This window comes from Rissa tridactyla, chromosome 13, assembly GCF_028500815.1.
Source record: "Rissa tridactyla isolate bRisTri1 chromosome 13, bRisTri1.patW.cur.20221130, whole genome shotgun sequence".
In the NCBI taxonomy this organism is placed as follows: Eukaryota; Metazoa; Chordata; class Aves; order Charadriiformes; family Laridae; genus Rissa; species Rissa tridactyla.
The window spans coordinates 11938656-11960185 of NC_071478.1; the positions used below are offsets into that span (position 1 = coordinate 11938656).

Genomic DNA, 21530 nt, shown 5'->3' on the forward strand with positions numbered 1-21530 from the left:
CACAGCGCATCTTGTTCTCAGGTTCCTGTTAAAGTGCCCATTCCTTGACACCAGAAAGGGGAACGTAACCGAAGAGAACCGCAGTACAGCACTGCTGTGCTTTGCTCACCCGCCCTCTGCAGCACCAGCTGTGGTATATCCTTGGTCTGTGACATTCTGGGAGCTTCCCAAGGGCTGTGTGCTGCCCCTATCAGGTAACTGCCCCGTATTTATCAGTGCGCTGCCATCTGAGGTTGCAGGAACTGATTGATCTATAGAGACCTGCGAGGAGTAAACACAGCAACATCTTTATGAAATGCATGATCTAATCCATTCCCCATTTTCTCCCCTCCCCGCGTTATCTGTACCTCAGCTCAAGTTAGTTAACAACAAGCAATATTGTAAGTCAAGCACAAGCACACGCAGAAAGGATAAATAGCGTCTTGGTTTTGTCATCACTACAGAGCTACTGACAAACACGAAATTCAGACCCCAGTAAAGATGAGGATCGCCCACCCAGTAACAACTGCATTGAGAGAACTACTGGCAAACCCGCAACACCAGTCCCAACCTGCCATTTTCAACTTGAGTGAATAACTGATTATAAACACGCAATGGACACAACGGGAAGTTTAATCACTACGGGAAAGTAGTAAGCAGTTTGAAAAAATAGTTTCAACTCTAACTCTCAGACAAAAATATGCAGACGTATCACACGGAATTTGAGTTTCATAATGCACAAAATCAACTCATCTTCCTTCCTTTCTTAGGGTAGTACCAGGAGGCTGGTTGGCACCCACCCACACCTATGTTGCCAAGACAACATGAACACTCTCCTCCTGCAGAAACACTTGCACTATTCCAACGGTAGACTGAATAGTTCACAAAAATTAACATAAAATCATTTCAGAAAGAACATGAATGCTGAAAGATTCAGCAAAGTACAGGCTGTAATTGCCATCTGTCATTAACACGTATGGTTTAGGAAAGGCATATTATATAAAAGCTAGAGAGGTGGGGGAGAGGAACACGAACAGCAGAGTAACTCGGTAACTCAAGCTGGTGTAAACATGAGGGCTGATCTGCCATGATGAACACACAGCACATGCACTGCTAAAAATCCCAAAGCTGGTACTTTGACTTGGGTCTGATAGCCAGACCAGAGTCCTTTATTTATGCTTTTTCTTACATCCCAAAGATCTCTCACTCTGCAATGGCAGATGTCCCTTTTTGGGCAGCCAAAAGCAGCAGATGCTCCAATGTGGAATCTACAGTCCCCACAGCCAGCTAAATCCACTCTCCCTCCTCAGAGCTCACTTCAACCAGCAGGATTTTCTATGGACACACTGCGTTATTGCTAACTCCTAACTGGTGTTAGGGGTACAAACAACTTCTGTCATGATGATTCTTTTAAATCAAGATGACACCAATATTTTCAGCCCTCAGTTATTTAGGAATCCAAGGACACAATTTGACTTGGATCTCCCTAGAGCCACCTGTCAGTCAAATACCACAGAAGAAATTTAGCCAAGAACGGGATGAGTAAGCTGTTGCCATTTTGTTTAGCAAGGGAAGATGGAAAACGAGTACTTATTGAAACACAAAAAGAGAAGCTTCAGTAGTTAACAAGACAGCGCTGCAAAGGACAGTAAGACAGGGCACACGAACAGCCAAAGCACATCACAAGTATTGAATGGTGGGAGGAAATACTCGCATCCACCACAGCTGGCCACTTTGTCCTGGCAATGCTGGCATCTCCCTCTCAACGAGCAGATCTGGAAACTAACACAGGTTCCCCACGTGGCAAGCTCAGGACAATAAATGCTCTCTATTACCTCAGTCCAAAAGCCAGAGATGACAAGACCCCATTCAAAACTAACCTGCGAGTAGAAGGTTGAAGCTGTGCGTGGGCTGCGAACAAAATCCATAAAGAAGGCCCCATCCTGAAGGCATCAGAGGAAGTAGGCCCATTAATGGCAACAGCAACAAGGGGTTGAAGAAAAGCAAATACAAAGTTGTGCAAGTATGAAATGACCGCAGAGAGAAAGTATGAGGAGAATGCAAATCTCAAACAGACCCAGAACGTCAGGTGCAGCAGAATGCAGGACCTACTCACACACACCCCCTTACTTTCTCTCTCTGTAACAAGACATTGCTCTTCCTTAGCACAGATGCTTTTCCAAAGTTTTGAAAAAACACATTGATCAGAAACCAATTGAAACTACAGCTTTCCCTCCACACTTCATAGGAGAAAGACTAAAGCACGCTGGTTTCCATTCCAAATGCCAAGCTGAATAGTGATACAGAAACCTGTAGAATTGCATGTGTAATGACAAATATCCGAAGAACAGCTTTTTTTCCTAGTCTGTCAGTCATTCAAATAATAAAGGGGGAGAGGTACAGAAGCTCTTTTCAGGAAGCACACTCTTCCTCTTAAACGCAGGTCTGGTATGGTGCAAAGGAAAGGGAAGAAAAATTAATCACAAAGATCTTTCCAACACTGTGCTGAACGCTTCATGCAAAATTAAACAGACACTGCCTGTGCTATATTCCCTGCCTGCTTGCAAATCCTGGATGAATTTATCCCCAGCTGCTATTCAAAGATGTGTCAAGATTCTCTTATCACATAAGACAATGCAGTGGAACTCAACTAGATTTTCATTCCCTATTTGCAATTCTTTATTCTGTTCCCTAGGCAAAATATTTTGTCTAGCCTGCAGTTCGGATGATGCTTACCTTGGTATGTACTTATAAAGCATTTTCTGGAAAGAATCAGTGCCAGGGTTACATGGCTGGCAATCTGCACAGTGCAGAAGCACAGCCAAGCGCCCCGTATCCATAAGGGCAAAGACGTCCCAAACAGATCACACATCAAGCTAAGCCACTGTGTTAAAATCACACCGTATTGCCCAGGAACTGGCTGAAGGGACTTGTCAGTTCTACTTTTGAAACAGAGTAAAGGTGGAGCCAGTGGCTCAGTTTTGTTTTGGAGTAACTCCAGCACTGAATAGCATCCTAGAGAAAGCACTCGCTCCCTTGGCTGCTGACAGAGCACACAGCTGTGACAATTTGTCAGTACTTTGGCTGCAAGTCTCTGGACAGCCAATAGACAAACCCATGCTGGTGAGCCCCTAACGGGATTGTGTTGTCCTGGAAACATGAGGCACACACTTGCTGATGTTTCCAAGTGAGCACAAAGTTGCCTGACAAGGCCACCCGTCCACCACCACCACCTTTCCAACATGCGTGAGGCATCAGTTTAGAGACCCCAGCTGCTTCTCTCGCAGACCCCAGCGTAAATATTTATGGAGTGTCTACTACTCAAGTGTGAAAGGCTTTCAGTGGATGACCCACTCTTCCAGATTCTCCAGTTAGCCCTCCAGAGAGGCTTTTGAATACAGTTACTGTTAAAACGACACAAGATCGCGCTTGCTCATTAGCATGTGCCGTAGCACAAGGTCTGCTACTTTGTTTCCCGCACATTGGGGTGCCATTGCTCAGGAAGCCCAGTTTTACTTTTCCCCTCTGCCCTGCAGCACAACGGGACACAACATTCTTCTGTCCTGGGTCCTACGTGGAATTTTTACTACTTTTACTGGTAGAAAGAGATATCTAAAACTTCTGTATTTAAAAGAGGGAAGTCTGATGAAGTTGATTTTCCAAAACAGTAGAAGCAGAGAACACAAAGCCTGAAATTTGCAAACACGCCTCAAGTCAGTTTCTGCACCTGCTTTTTCCAAGCCTAGGAGGACCTGCTCCACAATCTCACCTGTGTTTTGGAAACACGCTCATTCTACAAATAAGTGTCTATTACTAAGATGACTACAGTTACACGATCACTTCAACTGGCAATACCCAGGTCGCCAGAATAACACAGTGCTTTTTCCTGGTGGTGGCAAAAAAGGGTGGATGTAGAAACACTAGCTGCTAAGAGAAAAATACTGAAAGAAATGGTTAAGTTGGTAGTGGGGAATTTGAGAACCTTTTCTTTGCAATACATCAATTGTTGAACCCAAAGACAGGTCACACTTAAGTGCTGTATGTCCATTCGGTTCCTTGTTACTCCTGCTGAAAGACCTTCATGCCAGAATACAGAAAAATAATCAAGTATTTCTGGTTGGATTTGGAGATGGAGTTTCTGCTCTCCTGGCACTCAGAACAGTTGACAGCAAGGCTGAGGGATGGCACAGTCTTTTCTTTAAGTGCCTGAAGAAGCTCCAGGAAGACAGTTTTCTCCAGCCTGGAGCCCAGCCAGTGAGGGAATGGCATCTAAATCACTACTCCGGAACACATCCTCCCCACTACATAGATGCAAGTGACTGGAGTTCCTGCTGTTAAAATTCCACTGAAGCTTCACACAGTTACGGTCTAGAGCTTGATTTTGCTCTTAAAGACAGCCTTCATATAGATGCAGACAGCACTGTAATACTAAATCTAAAAATCAAACCCTGACTGAAATGAAATGTGCTACTGGAAAAGGAAATGGACTAATCAACAAATACCACTTAAATTAGCAAAACACATTGAGAGAGCATCCCAGGGATTCCATCTCACTGACATAGTATTAGAGAACCGAAGGATGGTTGTGCCCCAACCTCTTCTTATGCCCTTGCACGCAAAGGCTTAAGGGCATTCCCAGTACCGGACCAGTCCTTGCTAGATTAGAGAGTAAGATGTGGTATGACGTAGCCATGTGCAGAGAGAAAGAATCTTCTATTATTTGACAAATTGTTATGTAAAAATAGTAGCTAAAGACCGACCAGAAAGCCTTTACCTTACGAGGGCTGTCCATAAAGGTGGGTGTGATAGCAATGCTCCCACTCTCCGAAGGCTGCCCAGTGCTCTTCCCAGAAAGCATTGCTGCTTGTTGCTCCCCCAGTGTCCTAAAACAAAAGGAAGGAATCCAGAGTTTGTTCAAACATACTCTGTGTCAGCTTCCACCTGGAAGCAACCGTTGCAGAGGAGTACTACTGTATTTTCAGACATTTACTTTCCCCACACTCTGAAGCACAGAGTCAATCCAATGTTCTGTAAGTACTTTTTACACCACATAAACCACACAGACCCTTGAGCTTACTCAGTTTCATTATGCATGGTGTAATACTACCTTATCATTAAAAAAATATGTATTTAACGACAATGTTTTGAATTGTGTTTACAGCGTATCAGGTATTAGTACTCTGAGTTTCTTTGAACAATTCTAGATCAATACTGAAAAAGAACCCCAGAAGTTTCACAGGTATTTTAATAGGTGTTCTCAGGGCAAACAAGCTGTTTTCTTTAGGCTATATTTGTTACCCAATGTTTATACTGAGACCACACAACTGGTGGTGTACTTCTGTACATTTATGTCCCAGCTAAGCTCTTCTTATGTGGATACAACTGTACTGGCAAATCACAAATAGATGCCAAATCTGATGTGTAATGGACTGAGAGGCTACTTAAAACAATGCTCCTTCTAAATAACCAGTCATTTACTTCTCTAGTCTCCATATTCCTTTCTAGTCTTTGGTATTCATTCTGTTAATGAGAACATAATACAAGGAAGTCACTGGAAAAACCCAGTATTTCCACAAGGATGCTAAAGAAGCAGAATCCCACATCCCTTTTTTCTAGACAAAGTTCCCCAAATCTGCGTTAGCCAGCTCCGGTGGAATATGGAGGAAGGATGTTCTAGTGCTCTTCACACAGCCAAGCTGTAGAGACTCACTTCTGACTGGCTTCCATCTGCAGCAGAGCTGAGAGTGCTGAGGTTCCCTTCTTCCCAATGGGAGGCCCGGGCTGCTCCAGAGAGTGGGTGGGAATTGGACCAGCAATCTGTAAGCCTTTCATGGCAGACCCTTTCTAACAAAGAAAAAATGAAAGCACAGACTTAGTCAAGCTAAGCTTAACTAGTAAGCAAGAACACAACACCGCACGTCAGCAGGGCTTTATTAGGCACCCTTTCAAAAGGGAGTTACACCCTGGGTATGCATGAAACAGAACAGCCTACCGCCTCGTGCGGGTGCCATGGATGTTATTTTGGAAAATGTGGGTTTGCTCACCCCATTCTGTGTGTGAACTGCAAGAGAATTTGACACACACTAACCAGTTTCTCATAACCCTCTTGAAACTGTTCACCAGGAATTCACCCGTATGATTCTCTTTTCACAGTCCTTTTCTTAAGTCCACAGCACACAGTCAACCCAGCTAGAAGTTATCAGCTTAACTACCTCAGAGATCTCTTTTTATCAATTATCTGCATCACGAGGTGCAATAATGTGTCCAGGCCAACCATGTCCAGGGCACAAAGCAATGCACGTTTTCAAACAGGTGGTATCAGGCTTGTGGTAAGAGAAAATCAGCTGAGGAAAAAATAGAGTGCCAACAGGCTAAAGCACGGCTACGTGATGCAGAAGAGCTTGGCTTCTCACCGAGTGAGCTAACTGTTCTGATTCTGGTTCCAGCCACAGCAGCATGGGATACATATTCTAGGTAAGTTTAATTAGTTCAAGAATAGCAAGGTGTTAACAAAGCCATACCATTTGAAACGTGAAATAGTACCTCAGTCAGCACTACACCTTATGTGTGGATCACCCACACATACACACACGTACAACCCCCCAGCTTGCTTGGGAGTGTCTCAGGGTCTCTCTGCGAATGCTTCATTAAATGGTTCAGATAAACTCAGCTTCTCACCCAACTAAAAGCTGACTCACTCGAATCATTCGATCAGATCGATGGCGTCGACGAATGCGGTTCAAACCCTCCACAAAGCGAATGAATCCATCCAGGAGCTGCCACTCCTCCTCATCAGACCGGGGCTTGTCACCGTACACATCACAGTGCACTTCTCCTTCCATAATGCGCTTTGTGGCACTGATGCAGGCAGGCAGAAGCAGAAAGCGGGTCCTCCAAAACTTCAGTGACTCAATAAGGCTGAAGGAACATGAAGGACAGTTCAGCACAGATTCCTATCAGAGATTTTACAGTAAGTAAAGTACATATCTATCTGCTGTAAATTTATGGTATAGTGGCAATCTCATTCTGCTATCCCTGAGCGAGAAAGAGCAGACATGCAAAGGAATGGGCAGCAATAGGAATGTCACTGGGAAGTATTAGAACGCTGATATGGAGAAGAGTAAACAAGGCTATCTTCAGAGTAATTGTATCCTAGAGATACATTTTCTTTTCCGTAAAAGATAGGCTACAAAGGCTTTTTCTCTAAAAATGAGTTAAGAAAAAGCAATTTTAAAGGTACACTTTAGAGTAGGAGGCATTTTGATTGAGACCTGAAATGAAACAAAGATAAAGAAAAACTGGTTTTGTTGAGAGCAGATATCTAAAAGGCTATTGATAGTAGTGGAGATATTCCACATTGCTAATAAGAAGCCCTGCTTTGCATAGCTTAGGAGTAGGGCTACAGTCAAGCTAAGCCTAAGACTCATGCAAGCCTCCAACAGATTCAAACTAAATGGAATTTTTGAGTCAGATCCAGAATGAGTAAGAAGCCAAGAAAAGCATCTGTGTGGTACAAAATGCCATCATGTTTCTTTGCATTTATAGCAGAGGAAAAAAAAAAGTTCATGCTGAATTTTGCGATCAAGACTTTGTATCAAAGATCAGATAATGCAACAGCAATGCAGAGTAAGATTCCTACAAGGCAAGAGCTGCTAGCACCATACAAGTGAAAGCAGGCCAGTTACTCTCCCTGGAGCACTGAGGATCTGTGGGTTGAACTTGTTGAAGAAATTTCAGGTCAAAAAGGAAAAGAGGCAATTAGGACAGAACAGTCTGGATGGAAAAGGAGATCTCACCTGAAATCCTCAGAGCCAGCAGAGCAGATATACTGATCCAAGTAATTCCACTTGTACTCTTCTAGTCTCTCATGGGAAAATTCTACCCAGCAAGAGACAAATTCAGAGTCAGAGTGTGAGGGGCACAAGCTGTAAGTGTAGTTTATCTGAGCAGATTCGTATGGATACCTATAAGAGAAAATGCAAACATTAATCTCAGCACCATCAATAGCAGTGCTTCTCTTTTCCTGAAGAGAAAGAATGTTCTACAATATGTTCTTTCCAGCAAGTACAGGCAGCTGGAAAAGCATGTTCATCTGAACATTAATAGCAAACTGCTGACCCAGAGAGATACTCACTTTGGCAGGTATCGAGTCACAGTAATTATTTTGTCTTTTAATGTTACTTTGTGGAAAGTACGGCCCATACTCAGCCAATACTGATCTTCTTCCTCAGGTCGATTTCTTGATACAAGACCTAATTGTAAAAAGCAACACACACCCCCTTTCAGCTTACTGCAATAGTCAGAACTTTGCCAACAAACTGTACCTATAGAAAGAGACTCCAGAACTGGGCATCTGAACTCAAGACAAACTACAAGCCACCTTTCAGGCCACCTTTTTAAGGAACTTCTGTACAATGGGCCTATTGTTTTTACAGTTCAGATTTGCTACTATTATCACATCTGAAGAAGGGCATTCACAATCCATATACCCCCAACATACACCTTCTCTGGTCAGGACAACTAGAGAACAGACAATATGAAGTGCTGAGAAACTGGTGGGTGTGATGGTAAAGCTGGGCTCCGCTTCTGTTTTCCCTCTGATTCATGCCTGGAACTAACCACTTAAGCTCAGCACTTTACCAAAGGAGCCTTGCTGCTCATTCCCAAACCAGTGAACAACAACCATATCCTATTCACTTGTATTCCCTGCTCTATGAACACTGTACTGCGCTGACTTGTCTGGAGAATATCCAGAAGAAAAAAAAAAAAAGTCAGAAGTCAAACAGTAAGTCAGATTCTCTCAAAGGAATACGATACCCTCTTAAACCACTCCAGCCCTCTGGGGTTTAACTAGGTTTAGCTGACTCATAGTTTCAGAACAGTGAAGCTTTACCTGTCCACCTGGGGCCTTCATAGCTATTTTAGAGTTAGGAAACTGCTTCTAGATACGTACATTTGGGAGCTTGGGTCTGTCTTCTCCTAGAGATGTGCCAGCCCTGCAGTCACCACATGAATTGTGTTTAAGATGTATTCACCCCAACAGCACACAAGCCATATTTCATTTGGGTTCATCATCATGATTATGAGGACAGTTTCTTATTACAGTTCAAAAATCCTGCACCTGTCCCTTCACGGTGCAGCTGAGTTGTTTGTGCTGCCCCAGATCAGGCTCTCTCCCAGCAAAGACTTTCATGTAACCAAAAAAAAAAAAAAAAAAACACAACAGGGGGCTTCAATGAGCACCTATGCCCAATTCACAGAGGTTATTGGGACTGGCAGAAGGAGAGAAAGACAAAAGACTGAATTGTCAATACGAAGTCACTCACCTCGACTGTAAAGGGGACTGCTGCTGAGCGGGGGTGGCACAGTTGTGGCTGGTTTCTGTGGTTTGGATTGCACAATAATTTGATAGCCTTGCATGAGACGCTGACAAATAAACTCCTCAAACACCTGTTGGGCTGTCATCTGCACTCCTTCCTCATCTCTCCTGAACACAAAGGTTAAGGAGACTAGAATAAGGAAGCTGACCACACACCTATTCTTAGCTCTGTGTTTCCTAATCGAGGATTTATGCCTGCACTGGGCTCCATGCAAGTGGAGCCCTCTGCCTGGGAAAACCAACCTGCAGGAACAGCATAGAAAAATGGGTACCTTTCTGTTTTAAATAGGTGATGATTAGCTGTCTGGTAATACTTATTAATGCTTTTGAAAGCACTTTTGCAACTAGTAACAAATTTGCTTACAACAGTTGTTAAACTTCCAATAAATTCACCAATGAACGCTTTTACAGCATTTTGCAGAGAATCTCAGTGCAGTTTGTAAATGTTCAGCAGAGCTCAGGACTGCAATGTGCAGGCAATGCTCCACCCGCTCCCACAGCGGGAAGTCTAGAGCAGAGAGAGATTAAAACACACATCACTACGGCATCTTATTACAACTACTTTTGCTCTGAACTTCACCTTCCTGCTATAAAGGGACATTTGACATTTCTTTTAGGTGTTTCTTCATTAATCCTGTTATTTCCTATGCATTTCGATCACCCTGACTAATATTTTTGGCTTGTTCCCATAAAGCAGCAACATGAACAGGTTTTTCGGATGTCTTACAAGTTGTGCAAAGTTTGAAAAATGTTTAAGAAGATAAGACAGCTTCAGAAAAAAAAACAAACCAACCCTATTAAAGAATAGTTACCAGAGACCTCCAAGATAAGCTGAAAAGTTCTATTTATCCTGCCAACACTATATTCTTTAAACTAAATATCCCTGAAAGCGAGGATAAGCAGCTTAAACACTGGGCATACACATGCATTTGCTCATGTAGTGTTTCCAAAATACTTCCTAGGAAATAGATTAACAAAGATGACAGTCTGAGGTTGATTTTTGGATTGTAACAAAACAGAACAAGAAAAGAGATGTAAAATTTTGTATGCAAACAATTTCTAATATAAAGTTTACAGAACACAATACTGTTGGATGGTAACATCAAAAAGGTGCAAAGTTACCACTGAAAAGAGAAAAATCAAATCTTAAGTATTCTGCTGCTAACCATGTTGGCAATTAATCTCTCTCTTGTACAGTCTCCAAAGCATTCCTCTTCATCAACTGCACCTTAATCGACTGAATGCAAGTTACTTTACAGAGAAGGTAGCTGGCCAAACCTGTCAATGTCAGCTTCTGGGAGGAGATCATAGCAACCCTCAGTGTAATCATTTTGCAGACTCTGACGGTCGGGGAAGTAGTCCGTGGTAAGAGGGAGACACGCCGGAGTAGTGAGAGATTTCCAGTCCACTCCAACTGTACAACAGAAGCCTGGCACTACGGGGGGAGCAGACAGCGTCAGAACTGCCTCGTTGTATCATTGGGGGGCAGACAATGGGGGCATATATGGTCACCCATGAAAAAACAGGGTGCAGAGGAAGATGAAAGAAATGCATGAAGAGGAAAGTTAGAAAGAACGAGGGACAAAAACAGAGTTGGTGTAAAGTCAACAGGGACAAAAAGGAGGTGGAATGGGAACAGAAAAGGAAAATAGGACGGGAAGAAGGGAGGGAGAGAAAGAGACAGAGTTTGTTAAACAATGCAGTGCACATGCTAATTCAATCCCATCATGCAAATGGCATTCAAAGTTAATACATTTAATTTTCTGTTGATTGAAAGCTAGAGCTGACACAGCCACCGTTCTTTCAAAACTACGGCAAGTCAGGTGCAGTTACTCATTATTAATAAAACAGATCAACATTCCAAGTCTGAACAAGAAAATCAGACCAGCTTTGCGTCCTAGACAACTGCAGGAGGAGCTGGGGACGAGGAGAGAAAGAACAACAGACCAGCCTCTTTCTGGAACAGTACAACAGCAGAAAAGAGAGCATTTCTACAGTTTAAAAACAGAAGACAGACCCAGAGGGGTGGGAAGACCAGAAAAATAGTAACTTGGAAAGCAATCCTTCCCCACACCCTTTCCTAGAGTTATGTTGCAGTTTTGAGATTACAGAGATCTAAAACTAGACATTGAAAAGCAAAAGCTAACTAAATTATATCGAATCATCAGTTCACTACTGCACTACATTCTAACTTGCCTCAAACGATCTATAGCAAGGCACTTGGCCAACTACTAATTCTGAACTTCCTGTCATCGAGCTCTTACAGACAGAAAGTTGTTTTACTATAAAAACATTATCATTAATGGCAGGAACACTGCACAAGAAAGCAATACAGGATGGACCACTATAAAGAAAATGTTTTCTTAACCAGTCACACACTTGCTTCTATATTAGATGAAGACAGATATTTCTCAGTAAACAGTATCAAATTCAGAAACTGACTGTATTCTGCTTCAATTAGCTGATGCCAAGCAAACTTTTCATATTGAGAGGCAGATAAGAGTTCAGCAGCTTAAACTTTTTGCCTAATACTGTCTGGTAAGGGAAGAATTTCAAATGTAATATGACAACCAGTTTCACATATTCTTAAGAGATATAGAACTGCCATCACAGGGCGACACAGTACAGGGAGATCCTGCAAATTACTGCAGGGCAAAATAAACTACTGCCAAAAGCCAAGAAGGCTGCTCAGTTTCTTGCCTACCACCTCCTGATGCCTCTACATATGTAACGTCCTTTCCCTCCCTATCTTCCCACCTATGCAAACTCTCTTCCAAACCTTTCTCCTGCTTACTTGGATCCGGAGAGTTAGAGACAGCATCTTCCAAGGAATCCCTGTTCTGAGTTTTGAGGTTCATCCCTACAGAAAGAAATATGTATTTTACTTTAAGCAACTATGCACTTCACTTTCATTTCAAATAAAAATAAATCAAAAGCATGCAAATGTTTTAAGAATATGGCATTTCTCTCCTTGGAAAGAACTCGGGGTTCTGCACTGCAGAAAAATACACAAAGCCAACTAATGAGAAAAAAAAAAAGACATCTTGGATAAAATTCAAATATCTCATTAGACGTGTTCAGCAGCTAAAAAACAAGCAAAAACAAACTCCCCAAAATAGTGAAATGCATCTTGAAAAGTAGATGTCATAAAAAAGCAAATAACAAAAAAAGAAGAGTCATCTGAAATCACTTAGCTGGCTAATCTCAAGGTCTCAGCACCTAAGTACTTTTAAATACATTCAGTACCCAAAAGCAAGGTCTTTTTACTTGGTTTTCTTATTTTATGAACAAGGAACAAGTTAAGAGAAAGAATTTCATAGAACATAGAAGCAGCAAGAAAGGAAATCAAAACAGACTTTCACCTGGTGGGAGAAGAGAACCCATATATAAGATCCTAATTAACTAAGACTCTAAAAAGTTTAAGTAATATATAAAAATCATGATACAGATTTACTCCAATTCCAACATTTTTAAGCACAAACTACCAGTACACATTTCACCTCTCTGCCAGGGGGCTGGGAGAAAACAAAGCAAACAGTCACTCTTCCTGATTCAGTAAATACAAAAATTTGAAAAGTGTTAATTAAGCCCCTATTAATTTGGTGCCCCTAAATAGGTCCAATGTATTAATTACAGACTGTTTAAAACTACCATGTTGTGAAAAGGCAGCAACTTCCATTATGTTTCAACTTGTAAGATATGCCTCGGTGCATACTTCACTAAGAGAGAATAGTAATGAAGTTTTTATTCATTGTGAAAGGAGATAAAATGACAGCTATCGAAGAGACGCTCAGTTTTGACCAAAATTCAGTTTATTTGGTTTATAGTAATGTAAATAAAGACTAATGAGGCACTTAAGACTAATGAAAATTTATATTTAAGTTTTGACATAGGACTTAAGACAGTATGATTTTTTTCATTGTCAAATAGATTCGTTCTAAGCAGCCTATCAGCCTGGAAACTAAAACTACAGCTCAACAAACACTAAGCCAACACGATGCTATGGTACCCCTTGACCAGTTCTTCCTAGTCCCCATTTCACACGTTTGCTGTGTTTGCATCAATATTTGTGTAGTTACAGTGAAACAATCCACACAGCAAAGAGAAACTCCAGTTACTCTTCATTTGGATCAGATCCCTGAGCTGGTTCATCATGTAGCTGTATAAACAGCTGATGTGGCACATGAGAGGAAATGAGCAGCTAAGGAGACAAGAAAAATTGTTGGCTTAAAAGGCATTTATCAAAATACAAATTTCAGGAAGCCTCCATATATTTAAAAGGAGCCATTTTTATAAAACTACCTTATGTAGATTTATCCAGGAAACTGCTATCAACATCGTAGCTGTTACTCTAAACAGCATTTACTAGCAGAAAGGATGGTTATCTGCTTCCATGATGATGCCAGTAAAACAGCAGAGAAGCTGGCTCAAATTGACATTCATCTCTCACCAACTGCGCTGATGCCATCTGCCATCTACTTAGGGAACTGCAACAAGATTTATTTGCTCTGAACGATCATCTACCATCTGCTGGACGATAGAGACAACATACTGAATGTCAATGTACATAGGCGGGGTAATTGTTCACTGTGAAGCCCATGTTGCAGCAAAACATGCTGTGGGCAGCAGGGGAGAACCAGACTCACTGAGAAATCATATTTTTGGAAATAAAATAAAAAGAGAAAAAAGAACTGTTTCATTTCACAGGTGACTCAAACCATAAGGGAGAAACATAAGTCAAATCACTGAGTCACAGTGTGTCAGCTACAGATGGCTGAGGGCGTTTAGTCAGGGAAGGTGCTCATAACAACTTTCAAAGACAGACACAGATTAATTTCCACCACATACGTGATTTATACCCAATCTACAGACACAAAAAACTTCTATAAAATGCAAGCGTGTTTATTGCCAGGATATGCTTTGCACCTACATTGCGCAAATTGTATCCAGCAGCTGAAATGCAGTTTAGCAATTGCGAGAATAAAAAAAGTCTATATGGAAAGCAGAAAAAAAGAAAGAAAGAAAATTAAATGTATTCAGATGAAATCCACGGAAGGAAACAATAAAATCACTGTAATACAACTACGCGAACACAAGACAAGAGAGACAAGAAAATTAAGTCTGCTGACTTCTTTATGGCTCTTCAAGGTATGAGCATAGGGGAAAACCTATTTGTTTTCATTCAAATGTAATTCAGAAGGGTGAATTTGTTTTAAAAAAATAATCTTTAAATTGGTTTTGAAATAAGAACAGGAGTCTTGAATGCTAGAGTCCAAAAGATCAATTTTTTTCCTCCATGTGCCTATCTAAAAGCATGACCATAAAATCAGAAGGTAGGCTGCAAAAAAACAGACAACGCAACAGAACGCTTAGTGTGGCGTGTTGTTCCACTTACAGAATTCAAAAGAAATGTTGAGAATTTCCACTAATTCAGGTGTCTGGGTAAGGTAAGAAAGACAGTGCTAATGTTCAACTGAAAATACAGACATGTGTCTTCTCTCAAAAATGCAATGAAATATTTGGGGCTATATGAGTAACATATAGTATAAGCAGTGCCGTGTTTGAAGTGCTTAAAACCTGGAGAAAGTGCATTTGTAGATAGTGACAAGAAATGCTAGAACACCCTGAATCCCAGAACTTAGCATGCAAAATAAACCTGCTTTTTTGCAGCTTCTCTCAAAACCTAGATACAACCAAACCTCATTCTTTCCAACAGTTTGCATATGTAAAATATATATATTCAAAGAAGCTTCTTAAACCAAAGGGTGACACGCTAAGGCAACCCCCCCCCAGAAAAAAAAAAAAAAAAAAAAGAGTTCTGAACACCACCAGTGCATATTTACTTACTTTTTGTGTCTGAACATCAGTGCTTTATTATGGAACTAAGCAACTGCCCAAGAGCTTATCATATGTAAACAATTAGCATCTTTCTCTACTAAAGTTTGTAAGACACACCTAGAGAAGTTAAATAAAAAAAATCCAACCAAAACCAACAAATCAACCCAATAAACTACCGCATACCAAAAAGCCCAAGTAAGAGCATTAACAGGTCACTCAAAGTTAAAAACTGTTTTTCCATTATTGATTCTCTCTCCTTTGTAACGCCCGATCCATCCACCTTCTGTGACTTCTGGCTCTATTAACTTGTCACTACTGATAAGGAAGGGCCTTCTCTCCCAGCTTCTTGCTCTACCACTACTTTGTTACCTGCACCGTTGCTGCCAGCCAGACCATTAGAATACTCTTCTGTTCCGCTGAAGCTCAGGAAAGAGGCACTGTCACCTGGATGCCGAGAGCTGACATGTCTGGAGAAAAACAAAATAGCCTGTATTATACAAGTTTTCCTCACTCATGCCATTCCTTGCTTTTAACAAGAGTTGATGTAACAAATACCAAGTAATCAGCCTGCTGTCTCGGCTGAGCCAGTGGCGAAACCATGTGCTCAATGATGTTTGCAGAGATGGTAACAGGCACGAAAGCAGCACAGAAGGCTGTAACAACATTCCGTATCCACCCATACTGTTTGTTCTTTGCTTCTAGCAATAACCGACTTAATATCTCTGCAGGACAGTGGAGAACCAGCTACTCGTATACCTCCCCGGAGAGAAATAAAACTTAGCTAGTTATTTACAGATCTCATTTCATGGCCTATAAAACCAATATTCCAGACCGAATAAATTGCTTTGGATGAGTACGTCATCCAGAGAGACCACAAAGACATCAAGAAAAAGAATTATCAAGAATATGACACAAGAGATTGACATTACTGACAAGATACTTTAACACACTAGGATGTACTTATGAAGTCATAAAAAGGCGATACATTTTTTAAAAGTAGGACTAGCGAACAAAGTTGGTGAAGATGATGTCATATTAAAACTATGCAACACAAAGAGAGTATTCTAAAGGACAATACAAAGTACAACATAGGGCAACAATTTCCTTACAAAAGAAAAAGAAAAAAAGAAAGAATAATTAAGCCGTGCCATTTCCTGAAGGACTGCTTGAAGGTAGCAAGAAAAAAACAACTCTGAAAATGAAAAAGGCAGAGGATACCAGCAGTGTGCCCCCACTCACCCTGGACATCCAGAAACAACAGGTAACACGAATTTCTATAAGCATGCAAGAGGAAAGAAACACATAGCAGGAAAGATACAAAAGTTAATGATGAAAGAAAACAAACAAACAAACGAAAACACTTACTGGCAATTCTAAAGTGCCTAAGCTACCAAAATGGTTTTGGCAGACAACATTTAATAATGAGTGAAAAACATGGACAAAGTGTTGTCAATGAAAGAATAATCAGATAAAAAATGGGTAAGACAGTATCTGGAGAGTGCAGAACAACTGTGCAGCTTGAAAAATGGCCTAGGTGAACAATCTGATTTCTCTCACTGTAAAAACAGCCTCCCCACAACTACGCCACATCCAGTAACACAGGGATCTTTTTTGCTTCTCAGAGACAGCAATTAATATAAGCTTCCAATGCTGACTGAAACTTGGTTGGTTTTTTTTTTTTTCTTTTAAATGAAAACTATTTTACAAACATAGGTACTTTCATTTGTAATCCATCCCTGATGTTTTTGGTGGCTGTACTGAACAGATAGCACTGAAATCGTTCAACAGTTACTGTGAGGCAAAGCTACGCTTTGTGATAAAAAGTGTTCTATTCTGGGATGAAGATCACGGCTATTGGGATAAGAAGTCAAGAATTAAAGACACAGGCTTTTAGAAGGCAATTTTGAACAATTCCATGAAAGATGCATTGTATTGCTTGTGCACTGCAAACTCTCTGTGATGAACTACCACCTTCCCCAAATAAGGGGAGGTAAACCATCTCCAGCCTTGCCAAGAGGTCTTCCTATCTCATAATAAAAGTATATACTGCATATGTGGTTGTGATCCTTAATAACTTTTTAACTGTAACTTATATAAAATCTTAAGGAAAAGGGACGTTCATGCAAAGTCTACACAGATTCATCCTAAGGACCTCACCTGCCAGTTGCCTCATGGTAAGCCAGCTCCAGCAGCTCAGCAGAGGAATGTGTCAAATCCTGCTGCCCACTGCCCTGCATTTCTGCCATATTCTGACGGGTTTGATGATGGATCTGGATAGCTTCTCCCGAGGGACCTGCACAGTTACAGTTTGATCATTAATCACCACATCTGCATTCATTCCTCAGTTGCTTGTACCCTCTTTTTGTCAACAACACAGGCAATGCTAACTAATGGAAATTAAGAAAGCATGTTTACGAAATCTTCAGAGACTTCAACCTCTGGCATCTTCTCTGAAGGCAGAGAAGCAGAATATTCTTTTAAACAATTTTGGAGGGTCTACTTACAAGGCGCTAAACAAATATGAGAACAATTCAGCATCTGAAAGTCAACCCAAATTATAGTTATGATTCACTTCAACAGCCTCCATCTACTGTAAGACTGTTCCACAGTACCTGATGTGCTTCAAGTTTGCCACCGGACAGTAACATTTTCAAGAAGAGGATCTCTGATTTATCAAGCCTATACACTTAGTTCAGCCTGTTACAGCACAGAGACGTTAAGACACCAGAGTTCACATTGGTTCTCTTGTTGTTAGTGCTTGGACAAGGAAAAAGTAAGAGCAATCTAATACACTATGAAACAGACTCACCCACAGGAAAAGTGTGCATCCAGCGCCTCCGGTTAGATGTGAGTTTCATGGGCATGCGGGATGGGGCAAAGGGGTTTATCAGTGCCCGCTGGGGCGTGTATCCCCCAGGCCGGATGTGCAGCATGGATTCTGCACTGCCAACGTGGAACCTCCCAGGGGCACTGGAGTCACGTTGCTGAGACTCCAGCATGTTCTCAAGGACATCTAGAAAACACAAAGTCAGTGTGAGACCACGAGAAGCCAAGCAGAAGAGAATGAATTGCTTCAGGATGTAAGGATTCCCCAGGGTAAGTGGGAATAGGAGAGCGGGGGAGTAGACAGGGAGAGAAGCTGAAAGGAATTTCAATACAGTCTACAAGTTACGACATAACCAAGAATCCAGACAAGAGAGAATATTATTTCATCTGCCATTACAGCACTGCTGTACGCTCTGTCACTTTATACTAATGAAGCCGTAAAGAAACCACTTCTTCAGTCAACTATGAAGAATTAGTCAGAGCTTTGAGAATTCCTGAGAAATCAAAAGACTGTCACACCAGAAACATCAGGATGAGTACCAAAGGCACAGCAGAAGCTACCACTGAGCAACATATGCCTTTTTTGTAACATTCAGATTTAACCACTGAAATAAGGGATTACTTCAAGGAGACGTGGGGCACGATCTCAGCTAGCAGTTAGTCGTTAGTCTTCAATGTAGGACAGAAATGTGGGTATTTAGAAATAGAAGAGAGAAATAAAGCAGATGACTAAGCAGAAATTACTCTGTTCAACAAATGGAAATCCCAAAGAGAAGGAAGGGTCTCATTTACCACTCTATACTGCCAACTAGAACCTGTGAAAAACCTCAATTACTCTGACTCTTCCCTCCCCACCAGTCCTATTCCACACACATCCCCACACAGTTGCACACCTTCAGCTGGGTCACAACTAAAGGAGTTACAGAAATACAAAAAAGTGTATATTAACTGACAACAGGGGAAAACATGAAAGGTAAATGTAATGCGAAGTACTCTAAGTAGCAGTTCCGCACCAGTAAATCTAATTCTTGTAACAGGATAAATATGGTATCAGGTGTCATACAGCATGAATGGAAAAAAAAAAAAAAACCACAAACCACACATAAAGAGCCTTCAGGGACAGATTTTTACAGAAGATCAAGCAATTGCAGGAGGAACGCAATTTACCTAGAAACGAGCTGGGTTCATGGAAGATACTGCATACTGTCCGAGAACAAAATTAAATTGGAAGGAAAAAAAGGAAACTGTGAGTACTGCTAACATACCAAGACAGCTCAGCAGTACGGTGTCAAAAGGAAGGATCCGGAAAGTGACTCTTAATGACAACAAATCCCCATAGAGAGAAGTTATAAGCAGGGTCCCCCAGGGCTCACTACTAAGACCAATTCTCATTTGACAGATTATAGGTGACCTGGATAATAAAAAGTTACTTGTATACGTCCAACATTTGCAGGCAGGCACAGGAGAATAGTCAAATATTAGAGAAGGCAATAGACAAGGGAAAAGAGCAAATCAGTGTCAGGACACTTCTATTTAGGACAAGCCAATAAAAAAAGCAATGGAATTGGACAAGGATAACAAAGGGAGAATGCACAGCCAAGGCATAGCTGGAGCTGCAGAAAAGGTGTACAATGAACGCTAACATAAGCACCATCTCCTCTGTGCTGGCCTGGCAGTGGCCAACACAAACTTCCACCTACTCCCTCCCCTGTCACCACCCAATGCACTTTTCCCATCTGCCCCAGGCTGACCTCTGGTGCTGGTATAGCCCAAAGAGCTGCTGACTTCACACTGGTGCAGATGAGGCCGTGGGATCATCAGGATGTTGGAGATCTTGCCCAGCGAGCTGTCATCAGAAGCCTGGCTCCTCACCTCCTCTGGGGGCAGCGTGCGGCTCTGCAGAGAAGGGCTGCATGAGACGTCATAGGAACTAGAGCTCTTTCTGGTACGACTTTCTCTCTCCCTCACAGACCTGCTGAAAACAAAGAATTATGTCCAGTGATATGTAAAAGAGATTCATTCCTCAGTTATCAAGGGACTTGAGCAGGCCCAAGTCATGTAAGAGAGTCAATACTCAACAGGTGAACTCAAGAAGAGGACTACAAGGAAGTTACCACTTTTTTTTTGACTATGTGGGTACTACATAGTTTTTGTGCATCACACAATAGAAGAACAGAACTTCAAAAAGCTTCCAGCACAACGTCTGTGAAAAGAGCATGCTCGACTCCTTCTGCAATTGTACAGACACCACACCAAGCTGGTAATACAGATATGGTCTACAAGATACTAGACTCGAGCCTACAGTGCTAGGAACACATAGGTATAGGGAACGTACTTGGAATTATTAACTACTAAACTGCATTGGCATCTTCCAGCATGGATTTCTACAAGCATCTCCTATTAACAAGTGAGTGCACGTACACAGTTTCCTCAGATTTAGGCAATACTACTGAAAGGAGGAAAGTAAAAAATACTTGAAGTTCATCAAACCCATGTTCTTTAAAAAGCACTAAAATTTATAGGTTGTTCAATGAATCTGGCCAGGACCTGAGGATAATTAGTCTTTCTTCTCACAGGAAAGGCCACAGAATATTTGAGAACCTGCACTCAGCTTCTCTGTTTCTTCTCTCGCTCAGAAAAGCATCATTTTCAGGGAATGTTCCCCGCCACTCTGGTCCAGTACCAGTTACTAAGCAGTGCATCAAACTAGTGTCATTTCTACAACTGTAGGTCTATTGTGCAAGTACTTTCTCACCCAGCTTGCAAAATCTGCTAGGAACTACTTCAGACAAAATTAATGATGTAGGGAAAAAGTATACTTATGCCTTTTCCTAGATCCCACACACTATCTTAGCAGTAAAATACCAGACAACTGGCCATAAATACTAGCTACAGATAAAGCTTTTTGTTCAATTGTAAGCATGTGGAGCTTAATGCTCCTTATATTTCTCAAAGCATTTTACACAACAAGAAATACACCGTAACACGGCTGCTCTAGAACTAGTACACTCACAAGCTTCTTACCTGAAAGTGGTACAGCGCTGGGCTCTGGATGGGCCTGGCAGTCTGAACACCTGGGCATCATAGCCATCGTAATCCACCTGGATAGGCAGGGCATTCTCGGCATCTTTTGGAGCCCCTAATGCTGAAATAAAAATCATATAGCACTGGAACCTCACTCAAGAATGTTCAAAATCTGCAAGTTACAAGTATCCAACTCTCACCACTAACAGAAGTATATATTCCAAAAGAAATCACATACAAAAGTCTCATAAGCAGAACAGCTGGAGCAGCTCCATTATCAAGATTGGTGCCTCTGAATCAAGGTTGCTGAGGCCCTACTACCTTTCCCCCATATATCCAAGACATTAAATTAATAATCAACAAATCAATCCTTATACGAACAGATGCCTCAAGTTCCCTCATAAGGGAACAGCACACTTTAAAGCATCTTTGAAAGAATGGACAGCCTCACTTTTAGAATGTACATCTACCTGAAACAAGGTGG

The 21530-nt window shown here is 41.5% G+C and overlaps 1 protein-coding gene across 16 annotated transcripts in view; it reads right to left on the reverse strand.

Moving 5' to 3' along the window:
* Positions 1-21530, reverse strand: part of DEPDC5 (DEP domain containing 5, GATOR1 subcomplex subunit) — a 46460-nt gene that overhangs the window by 11839 nt on the left and 13091 nt on the right. For 8 of the 16 annotated variants that reach the window (XR_008469087.1, XR_008469088.1, XR_008469089.1 and 5 more), the window contains exons 20-34: positions 21047-21167; positions 19774-19997; positions 18006-18209; positions 17354-17489; positions 15566-15663; positions 12153-12218; positions 10637-10820; positions 9306-9466; positions 8114-8231; positions 7776-7943; positions 6678-6897; positions 5690-5823; positions 4754-4862; positions 1860-1922; positions 110-261 (exon numbers count right to left, since the gene is read on the reverse strand). Coding sequence is in view for 13 of the 16 variants with exons in the window: in XM_054219141.1 (XP_054075116.1) it covers positions 110-261; positions 1860-1922; positions 4754-4862; positions 5690-5823; positions 6678-6897; positions 7776-7943; positions 8114-8231; positions 9306-9466; positions 10637-10820; positions 12153-12218; positions 15566-15663; positions 17354-17489; positions 18006-18209; positions 19774-19997; positions 21047-21167 (2158 nt within the window). In the remaining 3 variants the exon portion in view is untranslated. The remainder of the gene's footprint in view (positions 1-109; positions 262-1859; positions 1923-4753; positions 4863-5689; positions 5824-6677; positions 6898-7775; positions 7944-8113; positions 8232-9305; positions 9467-10636; positions 10821-12152; positions 12219-15565; positions 15664-17353; positions 17490-18005; positions 18210-19773; positions 19998-21046; positions 21168-21530) is intronic. The other 8 variants (XM_054219145.1, XM_054219142.1, XM_054219144.1 and 5 more) reach the window with 8 other exon arrangements.